Source organism: Passer domesticus, chromosome 7 (assembly GCF_036417665.1).
Source record: "Passer domesticus isolate bPasDom1 chromosome 7, bPasDom1.hap1, whole genome shotgun sequence".
In the NCBI taxonomy this organism is placed as follows: Eukaryota; Metazoa; Chordata; class Aves; order Passeriformes; family Passeridae; genus Passer; species Passer domesticus.
This window is the reverse complement of record NC_087480.1, coordinates 58,421,471-58,445,056: the sequence shown is the minus strand read 5'-3', so window position 1 is coordinate 58,445,056 and position 23,586 is coordinate 58,421,471. Positions and strand designations below refer to the sequence as shown.

The 23,586-nt window shown below is 47.1% G+C and overlaps 1 protein-coding gene across 4 annotated transcripts; it reads right to left on the bottom strand.

The window, feature by feature from the left end:
- Positions 1–579: 579 nt before the first annotated feature.
- PRKAA2 (protein kinase AMP-activated catalytic subunit alpha 2) lies at positions 580–23,337 on the bottom strand. 4 transcript variants are annotated; one of them, XR_010366593.1, is made up of 10 exons: positions 19,787–23,334; positions 17,617–17,758; positions 15,592–15,685; positions 14,160–14,304; positions 13,227–13,314; positions 10,500–10,724; positions 8,360–8,864; positions 6,589–6,715; positions 5,494–6,373; positions 580–5,446 (listed from the first exon to the last, which is right to left on the bottom strand). XR_010366593.1 is itself a non-coding variant. In XM_064428970.1 (9 exons), exons 1-9 carry the CDS (start codon positions 23,300–23,302, stop codon positions 6,135–6,137), a joined length of 1,659 nt encoding a protein of 552 aa, XP_064285040.1. In that variant the 5' UTR covers positions 23,303–23,337; the 3' UTR covers positions 580–6,134. The 4 variants fall into 4 exon arrangements, 3 of the variants coding, with proteins under 3 accessions (XP_064285040.1, XP_064285039.1, XP_064285041.1); XM_064428970.1 differs by having other exon boundaries at positions 580–6,373; positions 23,209–23,337; XM_064428969.1 differs by having other exon boundaries at positions 580–6,373.
- Positions 23,338–23,586: the final 249 nt, after the last annotated feature.

Sequence of the window (23,586 nt, the reverse complement as noted above, 5' to 3'; positions counted from 1 at the left end):
AACCACATCAAAACTTACAATAATTCTCATGTGAGTGTTAAGCCCTGTTCCTCCACGTTTCTCCTCAAAGGGGAAATAATCACGATAACAGCTGTGAGTTGATGAGCCTGAGGGAGAACTGAAATTGTGTAAAAAGGGGATAGGATAGGGACAAATCTGGGGCACTCCCTGCAGCTGTGTGCTTGAACTGGAGTTACATCCTCCTGCATCACAGGCACAGAGGAAACAGGTGCCCAGTTTTGTCCCCAGCACTTTTTCTGCAGTGAAAGGTTATTTTTGCATGATGTCTTCAAAATGCTTCTCTCTCTTTACTCCTTGCTGTAAGAGTGAAGATCTGAGTCAGCACACGTAAATACATGGGCCTGGCTCCTGGCATGGATTTTGGGTTGGGGAAGTTGTTTAAATTACTCATATGGAAATTTTAACTACACACCCTGCCCCCTTGCACCCCACCAAGCCCTGGGGGCATCTGTGGTCCCACAGCTGGGATGTGCAAGGATCTCCAGAGGGAAACTCCACCAGCCAACCCCAGCCTGCAGAAAGGGACTGTGCAGTAAGGAAATCCAAAGGATTTGCTGCTTTTATCTCTTTTCATCTCTGAGTTTATTAAAGTGCAAATGTCAACCATGGAGACAGCTATCACATGCAGTGCAGTACACCGAGAAACACTTTCCACACCATAAATGGAAGGAAAAAGGCTTCGTTGTGATTATCTGATGCACAAAGGACAAAACTGAACCAGGGCTCTGTGCCCTTCCATGACAGAAGGTACTACAGCCATGAACTGGGAAACAAAACCCTCTCCAGGCCCTCAGTTGACAAAATAATAGAAAATATCAAGGATGGAGTGTTTACAGAGCTCAAGGGGTTTTTTTCCTGAGCTTCATGTTAATGATATATTTGAAGGGATGCTTCTACTCAGAACTTTTTAAAGTTCAGTATCTTTTTCTTAAAATTATAAATACATAACATTATAAATCATCAATACCCATTAAAGTATGAATTAAGAATTGCAGTGGACAGTCCAGTTTACCTCTCTCATAGAGCTGAGGTTTGTCTGCCCAAAGATGCTGGGCCAAGGACACCACAGAAATCCTGAGATTCAGTTTTGCTTTGTGCTCTAAAAGAAAAAAACAAAACAAATGCATTGAGGTACAAACCACGTGAATATAACATGATACAGAACACATGAACATGCTTTCAGCAACAAGAATAAATATTACCATGGCTACAGGATCTACTTCACAGCTTTGTGAGATGAGGATAAATAAACTATTTCCAAACTTAAAAAAAAATAAATCAGAGATGAGTCTTACAAATAAACTTTGATTTTTAAATTAAGGCAGCTTCAGCAGGAACTTCAAGGCTTTTGTTGAAAACAGACTTTTTCTAACACCAAAAGTGTACTCGTGCTTGCAGGTAGAGCTCTGATTCACAGTCTAGTTCTCCTAATTTTAACAATTAAAATGAGCAAAGATCTGTGCAGCGAATACCAGGTGTGCTCCCTGCAAAAGTCAGTGTTCCATCAGTAGGTGTCATGTGGGAACTCTGAAACCCAGTTCACCTCTCAGGCATGGGACTGAGGTACCTCTGGCTGAATCATTAACTCCATGGCTGGGAGGCAGACTGGGAACTCAGAATTACAAGAAGCTGTTGCATTTTTTTTTTAATAAGCAAATGATGAAAAAGGGATATGTAAGGGGAGGGCTAAGGAAGCCAAAGGGAAGCACTAAATGAAAAGCCCATACCAAAATAAGACCTTAAGAAAGGTGACTCTAGTAAGGTCCATCATATACCTGGAACAAAACCAGACCCTAAAACTTTCCAGGGAAGGAACAGCAGGAGCTCGAGCGGGGGTTGGCTTGGCTCATCCAGATGTGCGATTCTTCTTCCCTCTCTCCTCTCAGCTAATAAAAGGGTGAAGCCAAATAATTGCACAACAAATGGTACTTCAAGTATTTAGAAACACGGCCTGCATGTCTCAGAGGGGGGATCCTGCACGAGCTGGGGAAATTGTGCACCTCGTGAAACAAAGCTGCCACTTCCAGCAGTCCCAACGCGCAGCGAAGGCACGAGTTCATGTCCTGCACACAGCTCCCTCTTCCTCCTACAGGGCTGCACGCTGACAGCAAACAGCAGTGAAATGAAAAGGAGTAGACAGAAGGGTTATTTTGTTCAAACCTCATCAATTCCAACACGAATGCCACTATAATCACACACAGAAACGTATACACGGCACACGCTAACCAGCTGGCTCACGTTTTTACAACACTGCCCATGGACTCCCCTGTGCTTGTACACACCTCGTGAAATGCTAAACTGGACACACAGCTGAAGATACATTTCTGACCCGTTGAAGGGGAAAAAAACCCATCCTGCTGCCTTTACCTGCTCAGCTCCAGCTCCTGAAAATAAACCTGCCCCAAACCCCACCAGCAGCAAGGCTTTGGCCAGGGGGGTGGAAGGGCAGGATTCTCACAGCTCCTGATGCCACTTCCCCTCCCATCCCTGGCCAAGGCCATGCCGAGCCTGACGGGGTGAGCTAAGCTACTCATGGGCTTTACCTAAAAGAGGGTGTAAAAATAGCATTCCCTTTGTCCAGGTCCTCTCAGAGGCTGGGATTAGTGAGGGGTGGCAGTGTCCCGGGCACACACCTGCCCTGCTGGAAGAATAAAGCTGAGAGGTCAATGACAGGGATGCCACCTACATTATATATATATATGCATGTATACATATATAATATTTACATATACACAGCTTCCAACAAGAACAAGCAAAAGGTATTTTTGAATTAACTCATCCAGGAGCTGGAGGTTTCTGTTGGAGCCCATCTGAACTCTTTATCCTTTACATTTTATCTCTCTCCCCCTCGAGCTGAAGCAAAATTTGGGTGAGTTTGTGGTTTGCAAAGCACAGCTGTTCAGTGGCTTCTGAAGAATTGCACTTGGAGTAATTCAAGTTTCTGTAGTTCAAATATTGTCTACCCTGCTTTTCCCGACGCTTGTGCATGTACCAGCATAACTCAAAAAGAGCTGACCACAGTGTAACAGTGTGGAAGTTAAACTCTTCCTCTGGAAAATGTAACTGGAGGTCAGCAGCTCCTCTGCAGCTGGGAAACAGAACACAGCCTATTTGAAGGTAAAATAAATAATACAAAGAAGTGAAAGTCCTCAGAGTGTTCCAAAGTGCAGCACGGATTTGGGCAAGGCTGTGATGGACCAGTCAGTCCGATGTGGTCACTGGGGAGGTGCTTCCACCAGTCCTGCTCCCTCCACTGCCTCTGCTGACCCTGAGCATGGAAGTGCTTCATCTCTTTGTGTCTCTCCATATGGAAAGCTGAGTAACTCTGACTGCCCTCCAGGCAGGACTGGTTCTGCAGATCCTCACAGCAGTTAATGTTTGCACGGGTCGGAGAAGATGCCAAGTGCCACAAGGGGCTTATTCTACAACCTAGAAATCCCACCTGCCTCCAGGAAGCAAATATTTCCTCCCAAGGGCATTTACTGCTGCTTAATACTATTAGTTCTGCTGGGTAGGAAATCCCAGAGGACAAGAGTCAATTTGAACAAAGACATCAGTACATCTCCCTGCTCCTGAGCCCCAGACTGGAACACACCAGCCCCTATCAAGGGGGCTACGGGTGCTGCCAGGACTTGGCAAGATGCTCAGCTGGGAGTGAAGATTTGAAAAGCCTTTAACATTTGAAATACACTTCACTCATTGCTGTTTCCTGGCCCTATAGCTGTTCCTGCTCCTTTGCAAAGGGGTTTATCCCCATCACCCCAAACCATTTTTGCTCATCTCAGCCTTGATCCAAAAGCTGCTGGAGGGCTGGGTGCTCCTCAGCTTTGACTCTGGGGTGGGGTTTGGGGTTTTTTTTTCATGCAGGAGTTTGGATTCTCCATCCAAACTCACACCACAGCACTGGGGACACAAATCACCTGGCAGGCACCAGGCACAGCACCAAAGCCATCCTCACCCCAGAATACTTATTTAATAATCATAATGTAATAAAAGACTCGTTACAAAACCTAGGAGCACTACAAATATTTCCAGTATTTCTTACAGTCCAACCACTGCTGTGTTGGATTTAATGTTCAAGAGCTTAACAGCAAAACTGACTTTTTTCTTTTTCTTTTTTTTTTCTTTTTTTTTTTTTTTTTGGAAGCTTTCTACTTTGTGCGGCTTCTGGAAAAATTGCAGCTGTAAAGTCACGTTAGTGAGGATCCAAGCACAATCTGTAACAAAAGTAAGGCAATTTTGTGGTTCTTTTTTTTAAAAAGGGACTTAAAACTGAAAAGGTCCATTTAACTGCCAGTAGATGGCAAAAATATCCCATGTTTGTCTTGATTACTTTAAATGATTAGTAAAAAAGGCTCAATTTGCTGTTCTCTTCCTTGCTTCTCATACAAACTTGCAGAAAGTATAAATTAAAGTGCAACTGTACAAAAGAAAACCCTAGGAAAAAACCTTAAGGGGTCATAAGAAGCTATCAAAAAGACAGATTACATTTTTTTTCAAGTTGAATGACTGCATACCTGGGACCAGCAAAAGTTCTTTGCTTTGTTTCTTAAAACAGAACACAAAAGAAAAAAAAAAAAAAACAAACAAAAAAAAAAACAAACAAACAAAAAAAACAGAACAAAACCAAACCCCCACCCAACATTTTTTTGGCAAAGCTTTCATAAAGCATTTGTTCCTTGATTAGACTATTACTTCATAATCAAGTAAATGGAATTAAATACCATGTCAAAGCCAAGCAGATGCCAACGCTGCCCATTAGCTTAATCCCGTGTAATAAAAAATAACTCCTTTAAACAAAGAAGTCACACATGCATTAGGGTTTACCCTTGGGTAACAAGAATTTAACCTTAAAAATCCCCGCAGTTCATCTTAAAAAGTAAAATCCAATCCTTCAGATAGCCAGTAGCAAAGGAACAGTAAAATTCCGGGTTGGGATATCCCTGCCTGGTCAGCGGAGCAGCGAAGGTCACAGTCCAGTGGGCAGCAGCAGCAGGACAGGAGAGCCCTTGGGCAGGGGCAGTGAGTGTCCAGCAGCAGGGAAGGCAGATTTGGCAGTGATTTTGGGGAGGTGACAACAGCCAGAGTGTCCTAGGGGAAAGGTGAGTGGTGAGTGCTCCGGAGCTGTGCGCTGCTGATGGCTCCTGCCCATCAGGGATGATCCCAGCCCTCGGGGGAAGAGCTGGCTTCTAGGTGGCTGATCCAGATCCTGTCCTCTGCTCACCTGAACCCTGCTTGGGATTCAGCCCCCGGGGCCTGTGGTGAGGCAGGGGAGGGGGAGCAGGCTGGAGGGAGGAGAGAAAAAGGCAATCTGCCTTCAGCTCCGAGCGTGGCGAGTGGGTCAGTGCTGTGCGGAGCCCTTGGGCAAAATAAAGCACCTTAGGGACACTCCTCTGCAAAGAGAGGACAGGGACAAAGACTGCACCTTAGGGACACTCCTCTGCAAAGAGAGGACAGGGACAAAGACTGCACCTTAGGGACTCTGCAAAGAGTGGCCTCCCCACGGCAGGTTTGCACAGGACCTTTGCACATCACACCTTCCCTGCCCATCTTCAGCAGAGAAGAAAAAGAGAGGGGAGGGAGGTCATATTGCACTAGTGCAGAAGCATCTAAGCAGCTGCTGCTTTGGGGAGAAAAGTGTTAGAGAGGCTGGCACCTGGGTGTGAACACTGCAGAGCTGCTTCATCACCCTCCAACTCCACCTCACAGAGCTCCTGGTCAACCACTCTGCCCTGGCTCAGCTCAGCCTGCCCCTGCTCTGCACAGCCTCAGGGAAACATCAAACTCCCTGCAGGAAGCATGGCTATGCCTCCATTACCTCAGGATGAACCAGGGGGAGGTGTTTTCCAAAAACTCAGTGATAATGTTTGTTACTTTACAGCCTTAACATTTCCCATGGGGTTCACAAGGAAAGAAGAAAAAAGAGTATTGGATACATTTCGCCAGGCACAAGGAGAGAAATTAAGTTAATTTCCTTGGTGCCTTGCTAGAGGGGGGCATGTTTTGGGTCTGGACTTGGCTCTGTGGGGCAGTGAGGGGAGGAGGAGGAAGAACAAGGAAGCGAGAGAAAGGAGGGGGCGGACGAGTCGGCGCAGATCCTCACAGAGCGGCCGTCAGCGGGCCAGGGCCATGATGAGGCTGGCACACATCTCGAAGAAGTCCATGGTGTGGCTGCCCAGGCGAGGGGGCACCGAGGGGATGCTGCCCACGAAGGAGCCGCTCAGGGAGCCCATCAGCGACTGGCACTCGGCGGCCGCGGCCGCGTCGATGCTCAGGCGCGGCCGGTGCAAGCCCGCGGCCGAGCAGGAGCGCTGCGGCGTGGAGGAGCCAGATCTCTGCTCCATCACCTCGTCTTGAAAAGCCAGCAGAAAGGGAGAAGAGACAAAAATCTGGATTAGTTCGGCAGCTGCAATGCGGGTGTGGTAATGAAATGGGAACAGCAGCAGAGCTCGAAAAGCTCAAAAGGGCTTCTGCTGAAATGACACGGATGTAAGCACTTCAAAATGCAGGGGATGGTTCTTAAACTTCCAGCCTCGCCCTTCCACATGTTCTCCATCTCCTACTCACCATCGATGCTTTTGAAGTCCAGCAGATAGCTGCGGTTGTCCACCTGGTAGAGCTGCAGGCTCATCTTGACGTAGTTGCCGGTCACGGGGTTCTTGCGGCGCACCCGCAGGTGGTAGGCGTTCACCACCTGCAAGGGGAAACTGCCCTCAGCAGGGAGACTCCAGGCACCAACAGGAACACTTCTTTCCTTATTTTTTCTAAATATGAGCAAGACATCTTCTGGGAAAAACAGTTTCTCAAAAGGACAACCACTATAAAATGAAGCAAACTGCTTCGCTTCCTCCTATCTTTAAATATTCTTCTTAAGGCTGTGATTCACCAGCTGCTGGCTGAGGAAGCTGCAGTGACCCATCTGCCAGGCACAAAACTGATGTCTGCTCCTCCCTCAGCAGCAGCCATGGCCACATGGACCAAAAAGTCCACTCGTGGGCCCACATGCATGGACAGTGCTTGTGAAATCAGGGCAAGCTGGGCAGAGCAGAGCAGCCTCTCCCATCAGCACAGCCTGTGGATCAGCCTCAAGCTGAGTATTTCCCCTCGCTGTTTCCCACCTCACAATCTGCTGCATCTCATTTACAATGAGATCTTTTCTCTGTGCTATATTTAAGAAGCAACTGTGTGTATGGGGGAGTTAATTTTGATGAAGAGTCACATCTGAAGTTATTCTTAGGGTGGGAAAGGCTATTGTGAAACCTCCTCGTATGAAAGAAGCTCTACTGCCTACACGGAGATGTTGGGCTGAGTTGGTTTTTGAGGCTGTAGCAGAAATACAGCAAGTTTGTTCACTCCCTGTAAAACCTTGCAGCTAAAAAATGTCTGGCTGGTGTGGGCAAATGCACCTGGCCACAGTTCATCTTCTGCCTGGTGCAGGGAAAGGGGGTTTCTGGAAGCTACTTGGTTTTAAACATGTATTATTATCAAAAATAAGGAGGAGGTAGGAGGTTTTAAAGAAGCAGAACTGTGAAATTCCCACAGTACAATGTTTGGGACCTGGAGGGAGATGGGAAGCTCCTCTGGTGATGAAGATCTGGGCTGAAATTCTCCTTACCTGGCTCCCAGTGCTCACATGATGCTGCTGCCTGTGACTATATGTTGCACAGCCCTGGAGAAATATCTGCAGTGAATACTATCAGCTGAAACATCTGGATTTAAATCAAGAAGCTGAGCCCTAAACTGAAGAAGCAATAAATGTCTGAAAAGACATCTGGTCCATGAGCACTGCTGCATCTCCATCAAGGAAAAAGCCACCACATCAATGATACAAATTCTGCACCCAAGTCCCCCTGCCCCTCATCTGCGCATCCTTTAGGACAATTTGTACTGTACCCTTTCTGTCCTGACAGGACCAGGCAGAAATAATGAGAGTTCCTCTGCTCAGGAGCACTCGAGATGACCTTGCAAGGAACTAGCCACTAAAATTAGAAATGTGAACAGCTCCTCTTATCCCTGCAGCCAAACAAGGCAGAATCATCCTTCCAGCAGAAGTCTTGGAGCACTCAGAAAGAAACCCCTTATTTCACGCTAGAAAGAAACACCACAGATAAGCACAAATAAGCACAGCTGGCACCTCAATTCAGTGAGTTTGCCTTAACAAGGAATAGCAGGGATTATTGCAAGGTGGGGGCATTTGTCTGGAAGCAGGTTGGGGCATTTGTCTGGAAGCAGGTGGGGCATTTATCTAGAAACAGGTGAGACATTTGTCTGGAAACAGGTGAAGCTCCCTGAGTTTATGGGATAAAGGATGCAGGAAACCCACCCCAGCACTCCCTACCTTCCACTCGAAGTCCAGCTGCTTCATAGCCCGGTACACCTCAGCCATAATGTCATAGGGCTTGCTCTGGCTGCGGATCCCCAGGTGCCACTTGGCCTTTTTGACCGTCAGGGGCTTTGGCTTGGTGGTGTTGAGGGCGTCCAGGGGACAGCGAGCCTTGGGGCTGTCGGCGATGAGCGGCGGCATCCGCTCGGGGTGCGGCTTCACGCCCGGAGGGATGTGCAGGGCGCTGTCGTCCATGAAGGAGCCGGTGGGAGGGCTGGAGGCCAGGTAGAACTCGCTGGCCTGGTTCATGATGCGGCGGTTGTCGATGACCAGGTGGTAGGCCACGGCCAGCTGGTCCTGGGGGTCGCCGCTGTACAGGCTGTTCATCACCTCCGACTCGGTGCACTCGAACTTCTCGCACACCTCCCGCACCGCCTCGTCGTCGACGACCGTGGCGTCGTAGGAAGGGTCCTCTGGGAACAGGTAACTGGGCAGCTCCTCCTTGAACCACTCGTGTTCCCTGCGGAAAGCAGAGGGGAGCCTCGCTGTGATAGATGCGAGGATGGGGGAACCACCACCAGCCAAGAGTGAAGCCCAGCTGGTGAACGGGGAGCAAAGCCCAGCCCGGTACGGGGACAGCGATGGCACGCTGCAAACTGGGTTTGAAGACCTCAACACTTCCAAGGTTCTCACACTTTGGGATTCCCATGGGCCTGGTGGAGATACAGAGCATCAAACCTACCCAATTCCCATGCCCAATACCCAATTCTCACCAATTTACAATGAGGTGAATGATAATCAAGTGTCTAAAACTCACACACTGCCTTGTGGATTGTGGGTGTACCAGTTGTCGGTTTTCTGGGTCTGGATTGAAGGCACTTGAGACAGTAGTTCATGTTGGGACTCAGGTGTTTATTATTTATTATCAGTAAAACAGTCTCATTACTGTGAGTTGGGCGGCTTTTCATTACAAGGCACAAAATGGCTAACTAATGTAGCCATTATTAGTAGCCATTACTAACAAAATGTAACTAATCTCTTGTTACAAGATCTTTTAAGACTAAACCATCCAATTAAGCACTGACACCTAGATTATTTTCCCTTTTAATCCAATAACTGATCCCAAAGTGCCCACAATGCAGACTTTTCTGCCCAATTACAGTGTGCCACCCATGAAGAAGAAGGAAAAAAAAAGCGTGAAGAAGAAACCCAGGACGACACCCTGTGCCCTCCATCTTGCTTCCATCCACAACATACTAAAACTCCCAAATCCTAAATTTCTCAGCAAGTGATACACCTACACTACTCTCTATAATCTATTGCACACTTTTGCGGATTCTAGTCTATCTTGAAGTCTAGGAAACTTTCTCCATGAATGAGGGTCAAAGTCAGTGCTCCCCTGGGGGTCAGGGCACCCCAGAACAGACAGAAATATTCCCGGTGCCCTGGGTTTCCACAGTCTATAGGTTCTATGTACTGACAGTAATCTTGCCTCATGTGCTGCCTGTCTATTATGTAATTAAATCCTCTCATCCTAAGGAATTGAGGAATAAAAAGGAAGTTTTCATGGGTTTGCTTGAAGGGTAAAATGAAGGCCGTCCACTGAAAATGCATTAAAAACCTGAGAATTTCTGGAAGCCCTAATATGGTTTATATTCATGCTTAGCACATAACCAGATGTAATACATCCAATATTTACATATTAAGTTAGTAACTCTTGGGTTTCTCCTCCTTTTCTTTTCGATATACAGTAAGTACAATGATTAGCCCCTTTATCTGGTACCCATAGGGATATGGCCTTGAAATATAGTAATGAAAAAAGGCTGTTGGATATTATCAAGTTTTTGGGATTATTGCATGCTATAGCTGGTTTTGCTAAGTGCTGTTAAGAGATTTTTAAGGCTAGTTTTTAATGCAATAAAATAGAATTTTAAATATTTGCATATAAAATATATATAAAAAATCCTCATCCTGTTCATCATCACCCACTTCCAGCCAGCACAGAAGGGGTGCAGGGCTGCTCCTTCAATCACTTGGGACAAGGACTATCTGGATTAGCTGACTACTCCTGTAAACCACCCTGCCCACCTGCCAAGAGGTGACCCCAGGACAGTCACCAGACACCCCCACAGGCAGCCAGCCCAGCCCAGCCCACCTGATGTCCTTGATGGTGGCTCTCTTGAGGGGGTCCACCTGCAGCATGTGCATGAGGAGCGTGGCCACGGAGCGGTTGAGGTACTCAGGGATGTAGAACACTCCCCCACGGATCTTCTTGAACAGGGTGGGGACGTGCTCGTCGTCAAAAGGCAGAGTGCCACACAGGAGGGCGTAGAGGATGACACCACAGCTCCAGATGTCCACCTCTGGGCCAGCATAGAGCCTGCACGAGGACAAAGACAGCAGAAAGCTACCACCATCCTCTCCTCAATCAGGGTGCAGGTTCTGTGTCACCCCAACCTTCTCCCCAGGCTCTGTGTGACCCCTATCATCTCCTCAATCAGGGTGCAGGTAGAGAGACCCCCCTGCCAGCTCCAGCAGGGACAGAGCTCCAGCCCACACCAGGGCTGCTCACGTGGCTCCCCCCAAACCAAATCTGCCTCAGCCAAAACTGCTCAGGGAAATGAATGGCAGGGCTGGCACTGGCTGCCCACACTCCTGTGAACAACCCTGCCTCCACCAAACTCTCCAAAAAGCCAAAGCCCACATTTGCAAGAGCCCTGCCAGGCTGTTTGCTCCTTTGCCCCAGAAATTTCTGTTTATTGAATGAGGCAGATCAAGCAGCAACAGATAATTCTGTCTCTGAGTGTTTATTTTTGCTGTGCTGGAATCTAAGTGCTTCCACTTCTGACAAGCTGCCAAATGTGCTCTCTGCCATCCCCAACTCAGGACATCCCAACTAGTACAGTTTTGCTGCTGCTACTCATCTCTTTTTGCTACATCTGATGCCTCCCCAGAGGTTTTGGGAGGCAACACTTGCCCTTGGGCTGTGAGGCCCAACCAAAATACAGAAGTTGAAATGCAACTACAGAAGTGTCTTCATGAAATCTGCACTTGCTCCTCCTGAAAAGCATCACTGCAGACACATCAGCATAGAAATCATGCTGGTCATGCATGTGACCATCCTCTGAACACCCCCAAAACACCTGGTCTGCTTCTCCAAGGGTGAGACTTTCCCTGCTGAGGCCAGGGACAGCAGCAAAGCCATTCTGGAAAGGCAGAGGCTCAGCTGGATGCCCCCTCAGCTCTGCCTCCATGCCCAACTCCCACAGATCAGAAGCTTGATTCTTTTCCTGATAAGAGCACTGCCTGAACAGTTTTCTGGACCTTTAAGCCCACATGAGATTCACTTTTATGGCTCTGAAAACTGAGCTGTCATGCTCTACTGCTTTTGTGCTCTAGCAGAGAAGGCAGCAGGAGCCAGGAGTCAGCTCCCCCCTGCCCCACACAGCCCCCAGCAGGGCAGGGAGGGTGGACTGTGCCTGTCCCCCCAAAATGCAGCTCTGAGAAGAGGCCAGCTTGGCACATTGAGCAGGGCCATGAAACTCAGGCAGCCCTGAGCCTGCAGGTAAGCATGATGAGGGAGGGATGCAGCTGCAACCAGCCAAAAAATGCAACACAGGGGCTTGGTTTTGGTTTTCCTTCTTAGTTTTGTTGTTACTAAACTGCATTTTCTGTACCCTTGGAACACTCAAGGACTAAATCCTCCCTGCTGATCTGCCATGTGCCTTGTCTCCTATTCAAACTGAAAAACGTGTCTGGCCTTCACTGAGATGGAAATACTATTTTTTTGGAATCCCAGTAGTTTCTGGCTTTGTCCCCTTCTTGACAATGAGGATTTACTTGGTTTCATTTCACACACAGAGCTGTAGTCACAACAGGGTTTTTGGATGCTAGTGTAATTCCTAGGATGCTCTGCCAACACTTGCTCTGGTGTAAACAGGGATAAAATAATCATAATCACAGCAAACACATTCTGAACAAAATGTTCTATTTAAAAGCTACAGATATAGGCAAAAATACACTGGATTAGGAAAAGTAAAGCTCATGGCAAAAGGGATTTAAATAAAAAAGGGGCAGATAATGAGATGGGCAGTTTGAAGGACCACTCAGAGGACTGAAAATTTGAAAATCTGTATTTGCAATCTTTGCTAAGGAATTACAGAGAGAATTAGTGCAAAATGTACATTCTATGTAATTTCTGTCCCCGACAGCAAAATATAGGAGGCAACACTTCTGTATCAACACGTGGAAGTCCAATTCAGCCTCGTGGGGTGTGCCCAGCACTCCATGTGCTGTACAGATGTTTCATGCTGAGAGATGCAACCACAGAGGAGGTTTGTCAATTCAATGAATCAGTTCAAAACAAAGCTCTGAAGGTTGAGCCTACTGCCACAGCCAAAACCCCAAGCTTAAGGCACCAGAAGACAAGTATTTTCTTTACCAGTGTTGGGAAGGGATTAAAGATCTTCCTGCTCCTTTTGTTAGTGAATGGTTTTCCTCGTTAACACCATGTTTTATATTACAGGTGGGCAGGAGAGGAGGGGGTGGCCTGGAAAAGCCTTTCCACCTGGAACCTCAGTATTTGCATCCAAAGAGTCCTTTTCACCCTCTTTAATTAGCAATATAAACAGTCAACATCTGGTATTAATAATTCCTCCAAAGTAAACACCTGTAGCAAAACATGGTTTGCTATTACAGCTACTGAGAAGTAAAATAAGCAAGAAAACCTTCAGATCTTTGCCAACAGATTCACCCAAGCACAAAATCCAGGTTGAAAGGATTCAGCTGCTTTTACTAGATGTGCAAAGCTGTTTCCAATACCAAGGACAAATTTAAACTCCATGTGCTCACATAGACTCTGATAAGAAATGGAATGTCTTACCTTCCAGAGATGACTTCAGGGGCTGCATAATTTGGGGAACCACAGCTGGTGCGTAGAAATTCACCATCTGACATCATGTTGGACAGTCCTAAAAAAAAAATGCTTATTATACACTGATGTTTGCTCTAAAGGTCCAGACCTTTAGATCTGGACTCTGTGTCACACAGAGAAAAGGCAGGGAAGTGAAGTGGGATATTTGGAAGGGAACTGTTGATATAATTAAGACAGACTTCTCTGACCTGATTTGTAAATTGTTACTTTTGTTACTATTGTTGTTGTTGTTTGTTATTTTTGTTGGGTTGTTGGTTTTTTTTCACATTCAATCAAGAAATATTCACTCCAGGCTAATTTTGCTCCTCTAAGTTGCAAATCCCAGAGCATGGAGAAGAGACATAATTCATCCCAGAGCACTCACTTCATATGGCAACTGGGTGGGGCTGTGAAATGAGTAAATCTTCAGAAGGATTTACATTGCTAGAAAGGACTCACCAGGACAGAGTTGGTAGCCCGGGTATTTTAATGGATTTCAATCCCTAATGCCACTTAGATACTCCTGTTACAGCTGGTTGTAAAATGAACTGAGGCCAAGAGCACATGGCCAAACAGAGGGAGAACATACACAAAAATAAACACACACAGCCAGCTCACCCTGAATTAGCTGCACCGAGTCTGCCTCAAACACAAATTAGGTAAATTTGACGTCGGGTGATTACACTCAAACACAGCAGAGATCTACAAATTACTTCTCTGCTCCATTCTCAGTGCCACTGCAGGAGCAGCCTGCAGCGAGTAATCCCTGCTGCTGCAGGAAGGGCAGTGTTTGTAAGTGTGGGATTTCCAGGTGCTGGTGGCTGGGGCAGCAGGCTCTGCTGCTCCACGGCCACGCTCCGGCGGCGCTGGCTGCGCCTCTGGAATGCTGCTGGGGTCACATACCAAAATCAGCTATCTTTGCATTCATGTGTGCATCCAGCAGCACATTCTCTGGCTTCAGGTCCCTGTGCACCACCATGTGCCTGTGGCAGTAATCCACTGCAGACAGGATCTGCTGGAAAAGGCGTCGAGCTTCTGCCTCCTCGACCTGTGGGGACAGCAGAGGGAACAGCGCTGGGGCTTGGTGTGCACTCAGGCAGGGAAAGGTTTCACTTAGCAAGGAGCCAAAAAGCTTCCAGAGTGCAGAGGGAAAATCCCAGAGTGCCTAAGAGCAGAAGCAGCAAATAAAGTAGATTTCTCACCCTTGCATTTTACAGTGTGCCAGTGTTTGACAATGATACAGCCCTGAGATGAAAGGTGAGACCTCAACAAGAATTTAAAGGTGGCACCTATCAGACAATGGCCTCCTGTCCCAATGGGACTGGTACAGATCCAGGCTGGACAAAAAGCCACAGAGGATGTTGCTGGGAGCAATTCCTCATGGACTTCTTCTGGAAGCAACAGGTGAAGCTGGAATATCGTGGTTATTTTAATTACCTGTGTAGCTAATAAAGTTGTCTGAGCTATATCAGAGAAACTAAATTTTCAATTATTATTTTTACTGATTAATTCCAAAAGACTCCCTTGACGAAAAACTGAGTTTATCAGAAAAAATCCAAATCAGTCACTGAGAAGATCTAGATGGGTAAAATGTGTAAGAAATCAGAACTGTACATAGAAAAGAAAACTGAGTCAGCTCCATTGACCACTACACTAATCTAACTCAATCTGCAGTAAATGTATTGATTTTGTAGCACACAGAGGGAACATGTGATGGGCTGATCCTTCACCTGAACCATTATTCTGGATGTCCACTTTGGCCCATTTTTACCTCCTTACCCTGCAACTGCTCCATGGGGCAGACACCAGTGATCTTCCTTTTAACCAAAATCTCACATTTCACAGATGATTTATACCCATTGGGACTGCTGGCATTTGAAAATGTTGCTCAGATAAGCCACATCCTTGAAAATTCTTCAAAGAACCTGACACGGAACCAAGAGGGGGGTCTGGGAGTGGTGAATGACTGGAGTGGAGATCACACCAACTGGTTTTCCCCTCCCACGCCATAAATTTGCTGCTGATCATGGGGGTTTTGACAGGCAACCCATAGCTAAAAATCACAAAAATAAGCCAGTTTCCCAAATATTTGCCCTGAGCAACACATTACTCTGGATATTTTGGTTTGAGGATGAAAAATACACCAGAGAACACTGCAAAAAATCACAAACAAGTTTCGTGCGAGCCGCTATGAGACACCCCAGATGGGGTTGCTGTGAAGCAACTTCTATTTTGGGCCTTAACCTTAACTGTGCTCCCTCGAGCAGGCATTTTGCTCCAGAACACCTTCCTCCACCCACACAAGTGCTGGGGCTGACTTGGGACTGGCACTTACACGTCCGTGCTTACAGATGTAATCAAACAATTCCCCCCCGGACACGTATTCCATGACCATGAAGAAGTCTGTTGGTGTGCTGATGACCTGGTACCTTCAAAAACACAAGCAGATTTAAAAAAAAAAAAACATAATTAGGAACAGGGAAAGGCTTTTAAACAGATTAATAATTCCACATCAGCACTTCAAACAAGGATTTCTTCAGCTCTTGCATTTTTAACTGCTTTCCACTCCTGAAAAGCTGTCTCTTGTTTCCAGCATAATCTTTCACTTGTCTGTGGAAGGACCTCTTTTCCAGACCTCTGATCTTCCTTCAGCCCTTTAAATAATCCTCTGAAATATCTGCCAGGCAATCTTACCACATTTAGGACTGCCCTGACTTTCAAATTTCCATTTTGGGTAAGATCTGCAACAACAGCTTTAGAAATGAAGTCCTGGTTAGCTGGGGGCAAGAAGAGGATCCATCTGGTTTTCCTCATATCAAGATTAAAAAAAGATAAAGAGCTCTAGGCACTAGAGAAAACTTCCTCTGGACAGGTACAGAAACAAAAAGGAGCCCCCCCCTAAAGTTATTTTTCAAATATCAAATCTCTCTAGAATGGGGGAAAAATCCAGAGCATCACTTTCAACTTGCTGATTTTGTTCCATTTTCCTCCAAAATGTTCCCTGAGTGCAGCAAAGACATTTGAGTGTCCCAGCTGGAACAAACTGCCAGTGATCAGCTGAGGTCAATGCAGCCCCAGGAATTCACAGCAGCACCAGCTAGGACCTCCCTCTCTTTTATTTCAAATTCATTGTTTTGTTACTGTTGTTTTGGAGTTTTTTTTCAGATTAATTTCATTACTTTTTACAGGACTGTAATTTGAAACCAAGAGATTTCAGCAACTGTCAGAGACTGGCAAGGGAATGTGGGATACTCCCATAAAGATCAATAACATCAACCTCATTTTTCTGAAGAGCTTTGGACCCAGACATCTAAGCTACTGTTAATTGCCCCAATATTTCTTTTATATACATTTAAAAACTTATTGAAAGAGGTTTGTGTGCCCCAGTCTCCTCACATTTTTATCACCGTATTTCATGAATGCAACATGTATCACAGGACACAGATATTGTCAGACTGGATTTAATTTTTATTGCTTTGACAAATGTGTGAACAGGATTTGACTTGCAGGATGCTGGGCACACAGCTGAGGAGTCTTGCTGGTGCTTTTTTCATGAAATAATACCAATCTGTTCTCCAATAAATCCATGGAACTGTGAAGTTACTCTAAAGTCAACAGTTGCTGCATGGTTAGTTATTTAACTGTAGGGAGAATTTGTTTTCCCTTGCCTCTAAGTCCCAGGTATTTGCTATATCTCATGCCAGTTTTAAGGCTGACCTAAATGTCAACTTACCCTTGCAGTTACCATTCAACAGCTTTCTTTTATAGGAATGCCAAAGATATTATCGAGTGCCTCATTAATGTGGGCTGGCTGCACAAGCTGGGGATTGAGCAGGAATCCCAGAGGCTGCAGTGCAGGTGCTGATTTACTACCCCAACTCAGGTTCATCAAAGTGGAGACTGTCAAAACTTATGTCTGAATAATAAATTTTGGAACAAAAAAAAAAGAATGTTCTTTTAAGCTCTGGCTAATCAGCCCATTAAAACATAAATCCTATTGACTGGAGGCCAAGGTTTCACTCTCAGAGCCTGACCATGCTGCAATTCATGGAATCACAGAATGGTTTGGGTTGGAAGGGACATTAAAGACCATCCAATTCCGAGCCCTGCCATGGGCAGGGACACCTTTCACTATCCCAGGTTGTTTAAAGTCCCATCCAAACCTTGCCTTGAACACTTCCAAGGAGGGGGAAGCACAGCTTCTCTGGAAAACTTGTGCCAGCGGATCGTCTAACACACAAAACCTTGACCAAACACAATTTTTAGTGCTCTAATCCATCTCCTGAAACCCAGCTGGCTGCGTGTGAGAGGTCTCTGTGCAGAGAGGAGCAGCTGCACACGTGGCAGGGAGGGTACTCACAGTTTGATAATGTGAGGGTGCCGGAAGAGCTTCAGGTTTTGAATTTCTCGTTTGATCTTCCCCACCACATCCAGGCTGCGGATTTTCTGCCTGTTCAGTATTTTCACTGCCACTTTGTGCCCTGTCAGCTGGTGTTCACCAACTATTAGACAGAGAGAGAGAGCATTGCAAAGTCACTAAACAGTGCAGCAGGGTTCACACAAGCAGTTTAGGGCACTATAAGCAAAAAACCACTTCTGAAGGGGGGAAAAAAGCAGAAGATGAGGGTGTGAAATATTTTAAAGTTTTTGTCTCCTCACTGTTTTCCCAGTGGAGTCGTAGAAGGCAGAAGAGAGGAGACTTATCTGCCAAAACCACTCCACTAAACAGAAGAGTGAGTTGCTGGAGGAGGTCATACCCCAAGCTAATTTGCAAGGATTTATAGCATGTAAAAGCTAGATTAATCAGAAACAGATATATTTAAATGGCAGAGGAGAATCTCCACCATAACACACTGGTAGACAAAATCCCTCATAAACCCAGTCTCAAAACTAGACCATCACACTTCTTTTTTTAAAAAAATGGTATGGGGATTTTCCCTGCCCAAAATAGGACTGCGGGATTTGCATTACTAAAATGAATTTCTATTTATACTTCCCCCAGCGTGCTTCTTGCTTTGGTGACAAGCTGCAGGAACACTGCTGGACTGCAGGAACAAACTCTGCTTTTAGGAAAGATGCAAACTTCAATATGTTTTTTTTTTTTTAAATGCACTTGGTGCACTGAGATGCTGTTGTTTATCTCAGGGAAAAATCATACCCATAAACTGGGAGGAGCAGCCCCACTGTCACTGGGGGAATTGTAATTAATGATGTGAAACTAATTCAGCATGGGATCCATTTGTTATCAATAAACAAACCACACAAAAAAATATAAAGCCCCCTGGAAGCAAGATTTATATCGAAATTGAGAGCAGAAAGAGCTTAAAAATGTGGTGTTTATACCCAAAAAAGGGTTCTCAGAACCAAGCTGCCCCTTCTCAGTATTTTTCAGCATGATATTCAACAGAGTGACACACGGATGGTTTCCTAAAGCCTGCACAGAAAAACCTGCTTACAGTAAATATTTGTGCTCTCTAATTACCAACATCACCCTTCCAGTGCAAGGAGTTAATTATTGCCAGCAAACCTTGTTATTACATTATTAGAGCCTGTAATTTTGGCAGTCCTAATGAGCTGATCAGCAGCACCCGGCGTAAGCAGGAGGTGTGAGAAGGGCAGGGCAGCAGCACTCAGGGCACACCAGGTCACTATTATTAGCCACCAGATAAGACCTGCCAGAGATTCTTTCCTCAATAAGAGCATCCTAAAAATAAAACACTTTACTGCCCTTGAAAATTAAAGCACCACTTTGCATGTCCATTTTATTCCTCGTAATACTTAAAACTACTAGATGATGGAATGAAAATAAACTCAGCTTTGCAGAAGAGATGCAATTTAGGGATTAGCTGAGGGCTGGAGGAGGCAGATAATTCCTCTGGTGCAGGGCAAGGAGAGTGCTGTAAATAGTCCAGGGAGGCATTTTCCCTGGTGAATCCTCGAGAAGAGGAGAGGAGGGCACTGCTGCAGGGAGGTAAAGCAAAGTTTTTTCACTGAACTAGGAGGAAAACCCTGATTTCTACCAGCCTTTGTTTCAGGACAACGCTTTCTGGCCTTGCCTCAGCATATGCTTTGAAATTGTTTTATTATACACTAGGGAAAAAAAAAAAAGGCCATGCCCAGAATGAATAATTATTGTTTTTAATACTATTGCCAAATAGTTCATCCCCTTTCCCATCCGTGACAAACAATGTGTAACTCTGCGAAGGTTTGCTAGCACAAACACATTAATAATTAAAAATAAACAGCCTATGTTGTAATCCATCTTTTGCTTACAGTAAGCATTAGATACAGAGATATTATTGTTTCTGTCCCCAGTGACTTGTTAAGCCTCCTTGAACTCAGTGAGAGAGAGAGACAAAGAGGGAACACAATTTCCTATGTGGTGGGAGACTTTTAAGCCTTTGAGGGCTCTCTGAACTGCAGGAATTTAGACAAGGGCAGTATGGACAGCCCTCCCTCTCCTCACAGGATCATCCCAGAAGTGAGGGGCAGGTCCCAGGTCTCCCACAGGCATGGAAGAGGATCCTCACCCCCAGGGTGGGCAGTGGTGGCCTTGGCTGCTGGTGAGGACACCTCCTTCTCTCTCACTGCCTCCCCAGATTCAAAAAGTGGAAAGGACACTCTTGACATTTACTTATTTTTATAAAAGGAAAAAAAAAAAAGAAAAAGAGGAGCAATAGTGATTATAGCACCATGAGCACAGATAATAAATAAAAAATAAATAAAACCCCTTGACAGCATGGCTTTCTACATCACTTTCTTTATCCTACCAGCTCAGGCAGCACAAGCAGTTAACATTTTTGCAAAATCTTCAGGGCAATGTAGAAGCTTGTGGAGGGGTGAGGAAACTCCTTCCCTATCAGCTCTGCTGGCCCTTATCTCAGCCCAAAGTTAAAAATGAAATCCATCCAAAGCATATATTTAGCAATGCTGCATTAATTCTGCCCCAGTGCCACTTGTGTGTTGTCCCAGCCTCTCCCTGCCCTTCCTCTGCTCAGTCTCCTTTAGTTTATCTTCCCTCTGACACCAAGTTTGTCTTTCAGCAGCAATGCCACGGTGCCTGGGAAAAATGGGATCTGATCCCGACTGGAGCCCATGGAGGTGACACAAACACAACCCAAGCACTGCCAGCCCTCCAGGGACCACAAATCTGTCACTTCTGTGGCAAACAAGCCAGGCAAAGGAGCCACCAAGGCCCCCAGGGATGCTGTGGGTGGCATCACACACAGAAAATATCTGGGTTACTACTGTGAACCTCACTGTGGTCACAGCAGAGCTTTTGGGGACCCACAGGGTGGGACATGCCCACAGCAAACACAATTTGTCTCATCTGTTCTTGCCAACCCCCTGGGAAGGAGATGCCACCTCTTTCCTTCAAGGTTTTGCTAAACTCCAAAATCCAAGACCTCCACAGTTCTATTTCTGCAAATTATTCTGATTTTCTACAAATTAATATTTTTTTCTGCAAATAATTCTATTTTCTGTAAATTATCTTTGGGATAATAACAGGGAAAATAACTACATTTGGTAAAAATGCTGTGTGGCAACTCCAAGCCTTGACATGACACCTCCTGTCCATCCACCACATCAGCCCCTGCCACCTCCCTCTCTTCTAACAGATGCTGGGTCCTCATCCCCACTTCCAGATGGAATTTCAGTGTTAGCACCAAAATCCTGCCCTCAGTTGCCAGCCTCTTTGCTCCCCTCTGTGCCTTGTGTGGACTTTCTGTAAATGAGATCCAGAAATGGAAATAGCTTAAAAAACAAAACAGTTTCTTGCAGTTTTTGGGAGGATCAGCTCCCTGATGACCCAGGCAGTCAGGGACTTTTCCTGTTGTGTCTCTGGCTCCTGATGGCTCCAAATGATTCCTCAGCTCCAGCCACGAGTTGGAGCCCTGGTTTGTACCCCACATCACTAAATCCTCTCTTTCATTGCCATTTCTTATGTCCCTAATAACAATAATCCTGAACAACTGTAAATTATGATTTCTTTAACGAGTAAGACAGCAAAAAGCGCCAAAACCAAAACCTGGTGCAAGGCAGAATTTTAAAAAAACACATAAGCAGCAAGAAATGTCACTGATGGCACCTGACTTCTCCCTGAAAAAGCAATTATTATACCCAACACACAATGCTTGAATCAATCAACAAAACCCTCCACTTTTCTGATGTGAATACAAGTTTTTCTACAGCTCATTTGATTAAAATGCTGTAATTCTATATGAGTGGGAGATTCCATTTCTTCATTTCAGTTCCCAGTCTCAAGCACAAACTTCACCTGTCAGTTGTAGGCAAAATATTAAGGGAAAAAACCATACAAAGTGTACTACTCACCTATAAAAGATCTTGAGCCAGGAAATCTCTTTTATGTTATTTGAAATATTTCTTTGGAAAATGTCCGTTTTTACCAAACTCAGGTCATATGTGGGGTAGGGGGTATTTGTGCTAGTTAAGGGGAAAAAAGGCAATTGTTGGCAGGTTTAAATTGGTCTGCAAGGAGAAAACCTGCCTTTGGAGCAGTTCTGAGGTCTGCTAGTACACACGAGTGATTTAAATGGTCCTTACTGTTAGAAGTATTTATTCTGATAATTCTTTAGACAGTAAATTTGTGGTTTGGGATTAAACAGAGCAATATATTTTTAGGGGCGTGATTAATGGCCACAGGTGGACTTAGCTGCAGTGGTTGTGGTGGTTTCTTTCATCTGCTGTCAATTTGGGTTTATTTTAAAACTCCAGGAACTGAGGGCAGGCACAGAACCAGCCACATCCCACTGGGGTGGGGGGACACTGAGTGGGACAGCTGCTCCCCCAGCTCGAGCTAAACCAAATTCCAACTGGGAAACACAGCTTAGAGACTGAATTTGGTTCGTTTTCTGGTTTTTTAGTATCTTGTTTAAAAAATGAAATTTGCACGCAACGGCAGAATCCACAGGGAAAAAAGAAACACAAATATTTGCAAACCTCACAGCCAGGTAAAGCAAAGCCTTCAGGATGTGAGCTGGCTGCTCTGGCATGACCAGCCAAAGAATCCCTGCGCGGAGCCCCAGCCTGACACAACCCTGGAACAGTTTGGGATGGAAGAGACCTTAAAGCTCATCTCATCCCTCCCTCTTCCACGGGCAGGGACACCTCTGACTACCCCAGGTTGCTCCAAGCCCCATCCGACCTGGCTTTGAACACTTCCAGGGATGAACAGCTTCCCTGGAAGGAAGCTGAACACCCGCACAGGGAACAATTCCTCCCCAATTTCATCTAACCCTGCCCTGTGTCAGCACGAAGCCATTCCCCTCGCCCCACCAGTCCCTCTCCAGCTCTCCTGCAGCCCGTTTACGCACTGGAAGGTGCTCAGGTGGCTCTGGAGCCAGAGGTGAAGGCAGCCCAGGGCTCATCCCTGCCCGCCCGGCGCCTCCATCCCCGCGGGAGCCGCTCGGAGCTGCGGGGCGATGCTCGGGGCGGCAGCACGGACCCCTCGGCTCCGGAGCACCCGGGAACACCCCGGAGCAGCCCGGAGCAGCCCGGAGCCCCGCGGCCCCTCAGGAAGGGCGGCAGCGAGCAGCGCGTTCCCGGCACGGAGGAGCAGGATGCCGGTGCGCTCCAGCCTCCCTCCCCATCGCCTCCCTGCGAGCGCGGCAGCAAAGTTTGGGTGGGTGCTGCTCGCAGCACGGGCTCCGGGGGCTGTCACAGCCCGGAGCAGCGAGGGGCGAGCGCCGCATCTCCCCCCAGCCGCATCCCCGCCGTGCGCCCCGGGCACGGCTCCGCCAGCCGCTGCCGCCGGGGATGCCGCCCAGGAGCGGAGCCCGGGGAAGGGAGCGGAGCCCGGGGAAGGGAGGGAGGGAGGGAGGGAGGGAGGGAGGCGATACCGGCGCGGAGGCCGCGGGAGCGGGAGGAGGGAGGCGGCGGCGAGGGGCGCGCCCGGCCCGGCCCGGCCCCGCCCGCGGCCGCGGTACTCAGCTCTTGACTTTGCCGAAGGTGCCGACCCCCAGCGTGTCCCCCAGCACGTAGTGGCCGATCTTCACCCGCCCATCGTGCTTCTGCTTCTCGGCCATGTTCGCCCCCCGCCGCCGGACCACAATGCACAGGGCCGGCCCGGCGGGGCGGGGAGCGGAGCGGGCCCGAGGGGCGGGGAGCGCCCGCGCCAGGTGCGAGCGGCGGGGAGGGGACGGAGCCCGCCGCGGGGACACCTGCCGGACACACCCCGGGACACCTGCCCGGACACACCCCGGGGACACCTGCCGGACACACCCCGGGGACACCTGCCCGGGCACACCCCCGGGACACCTGCCGGACACACCCCGGGGACACCTGCCCGGGCACACCCCCGGGACACCTG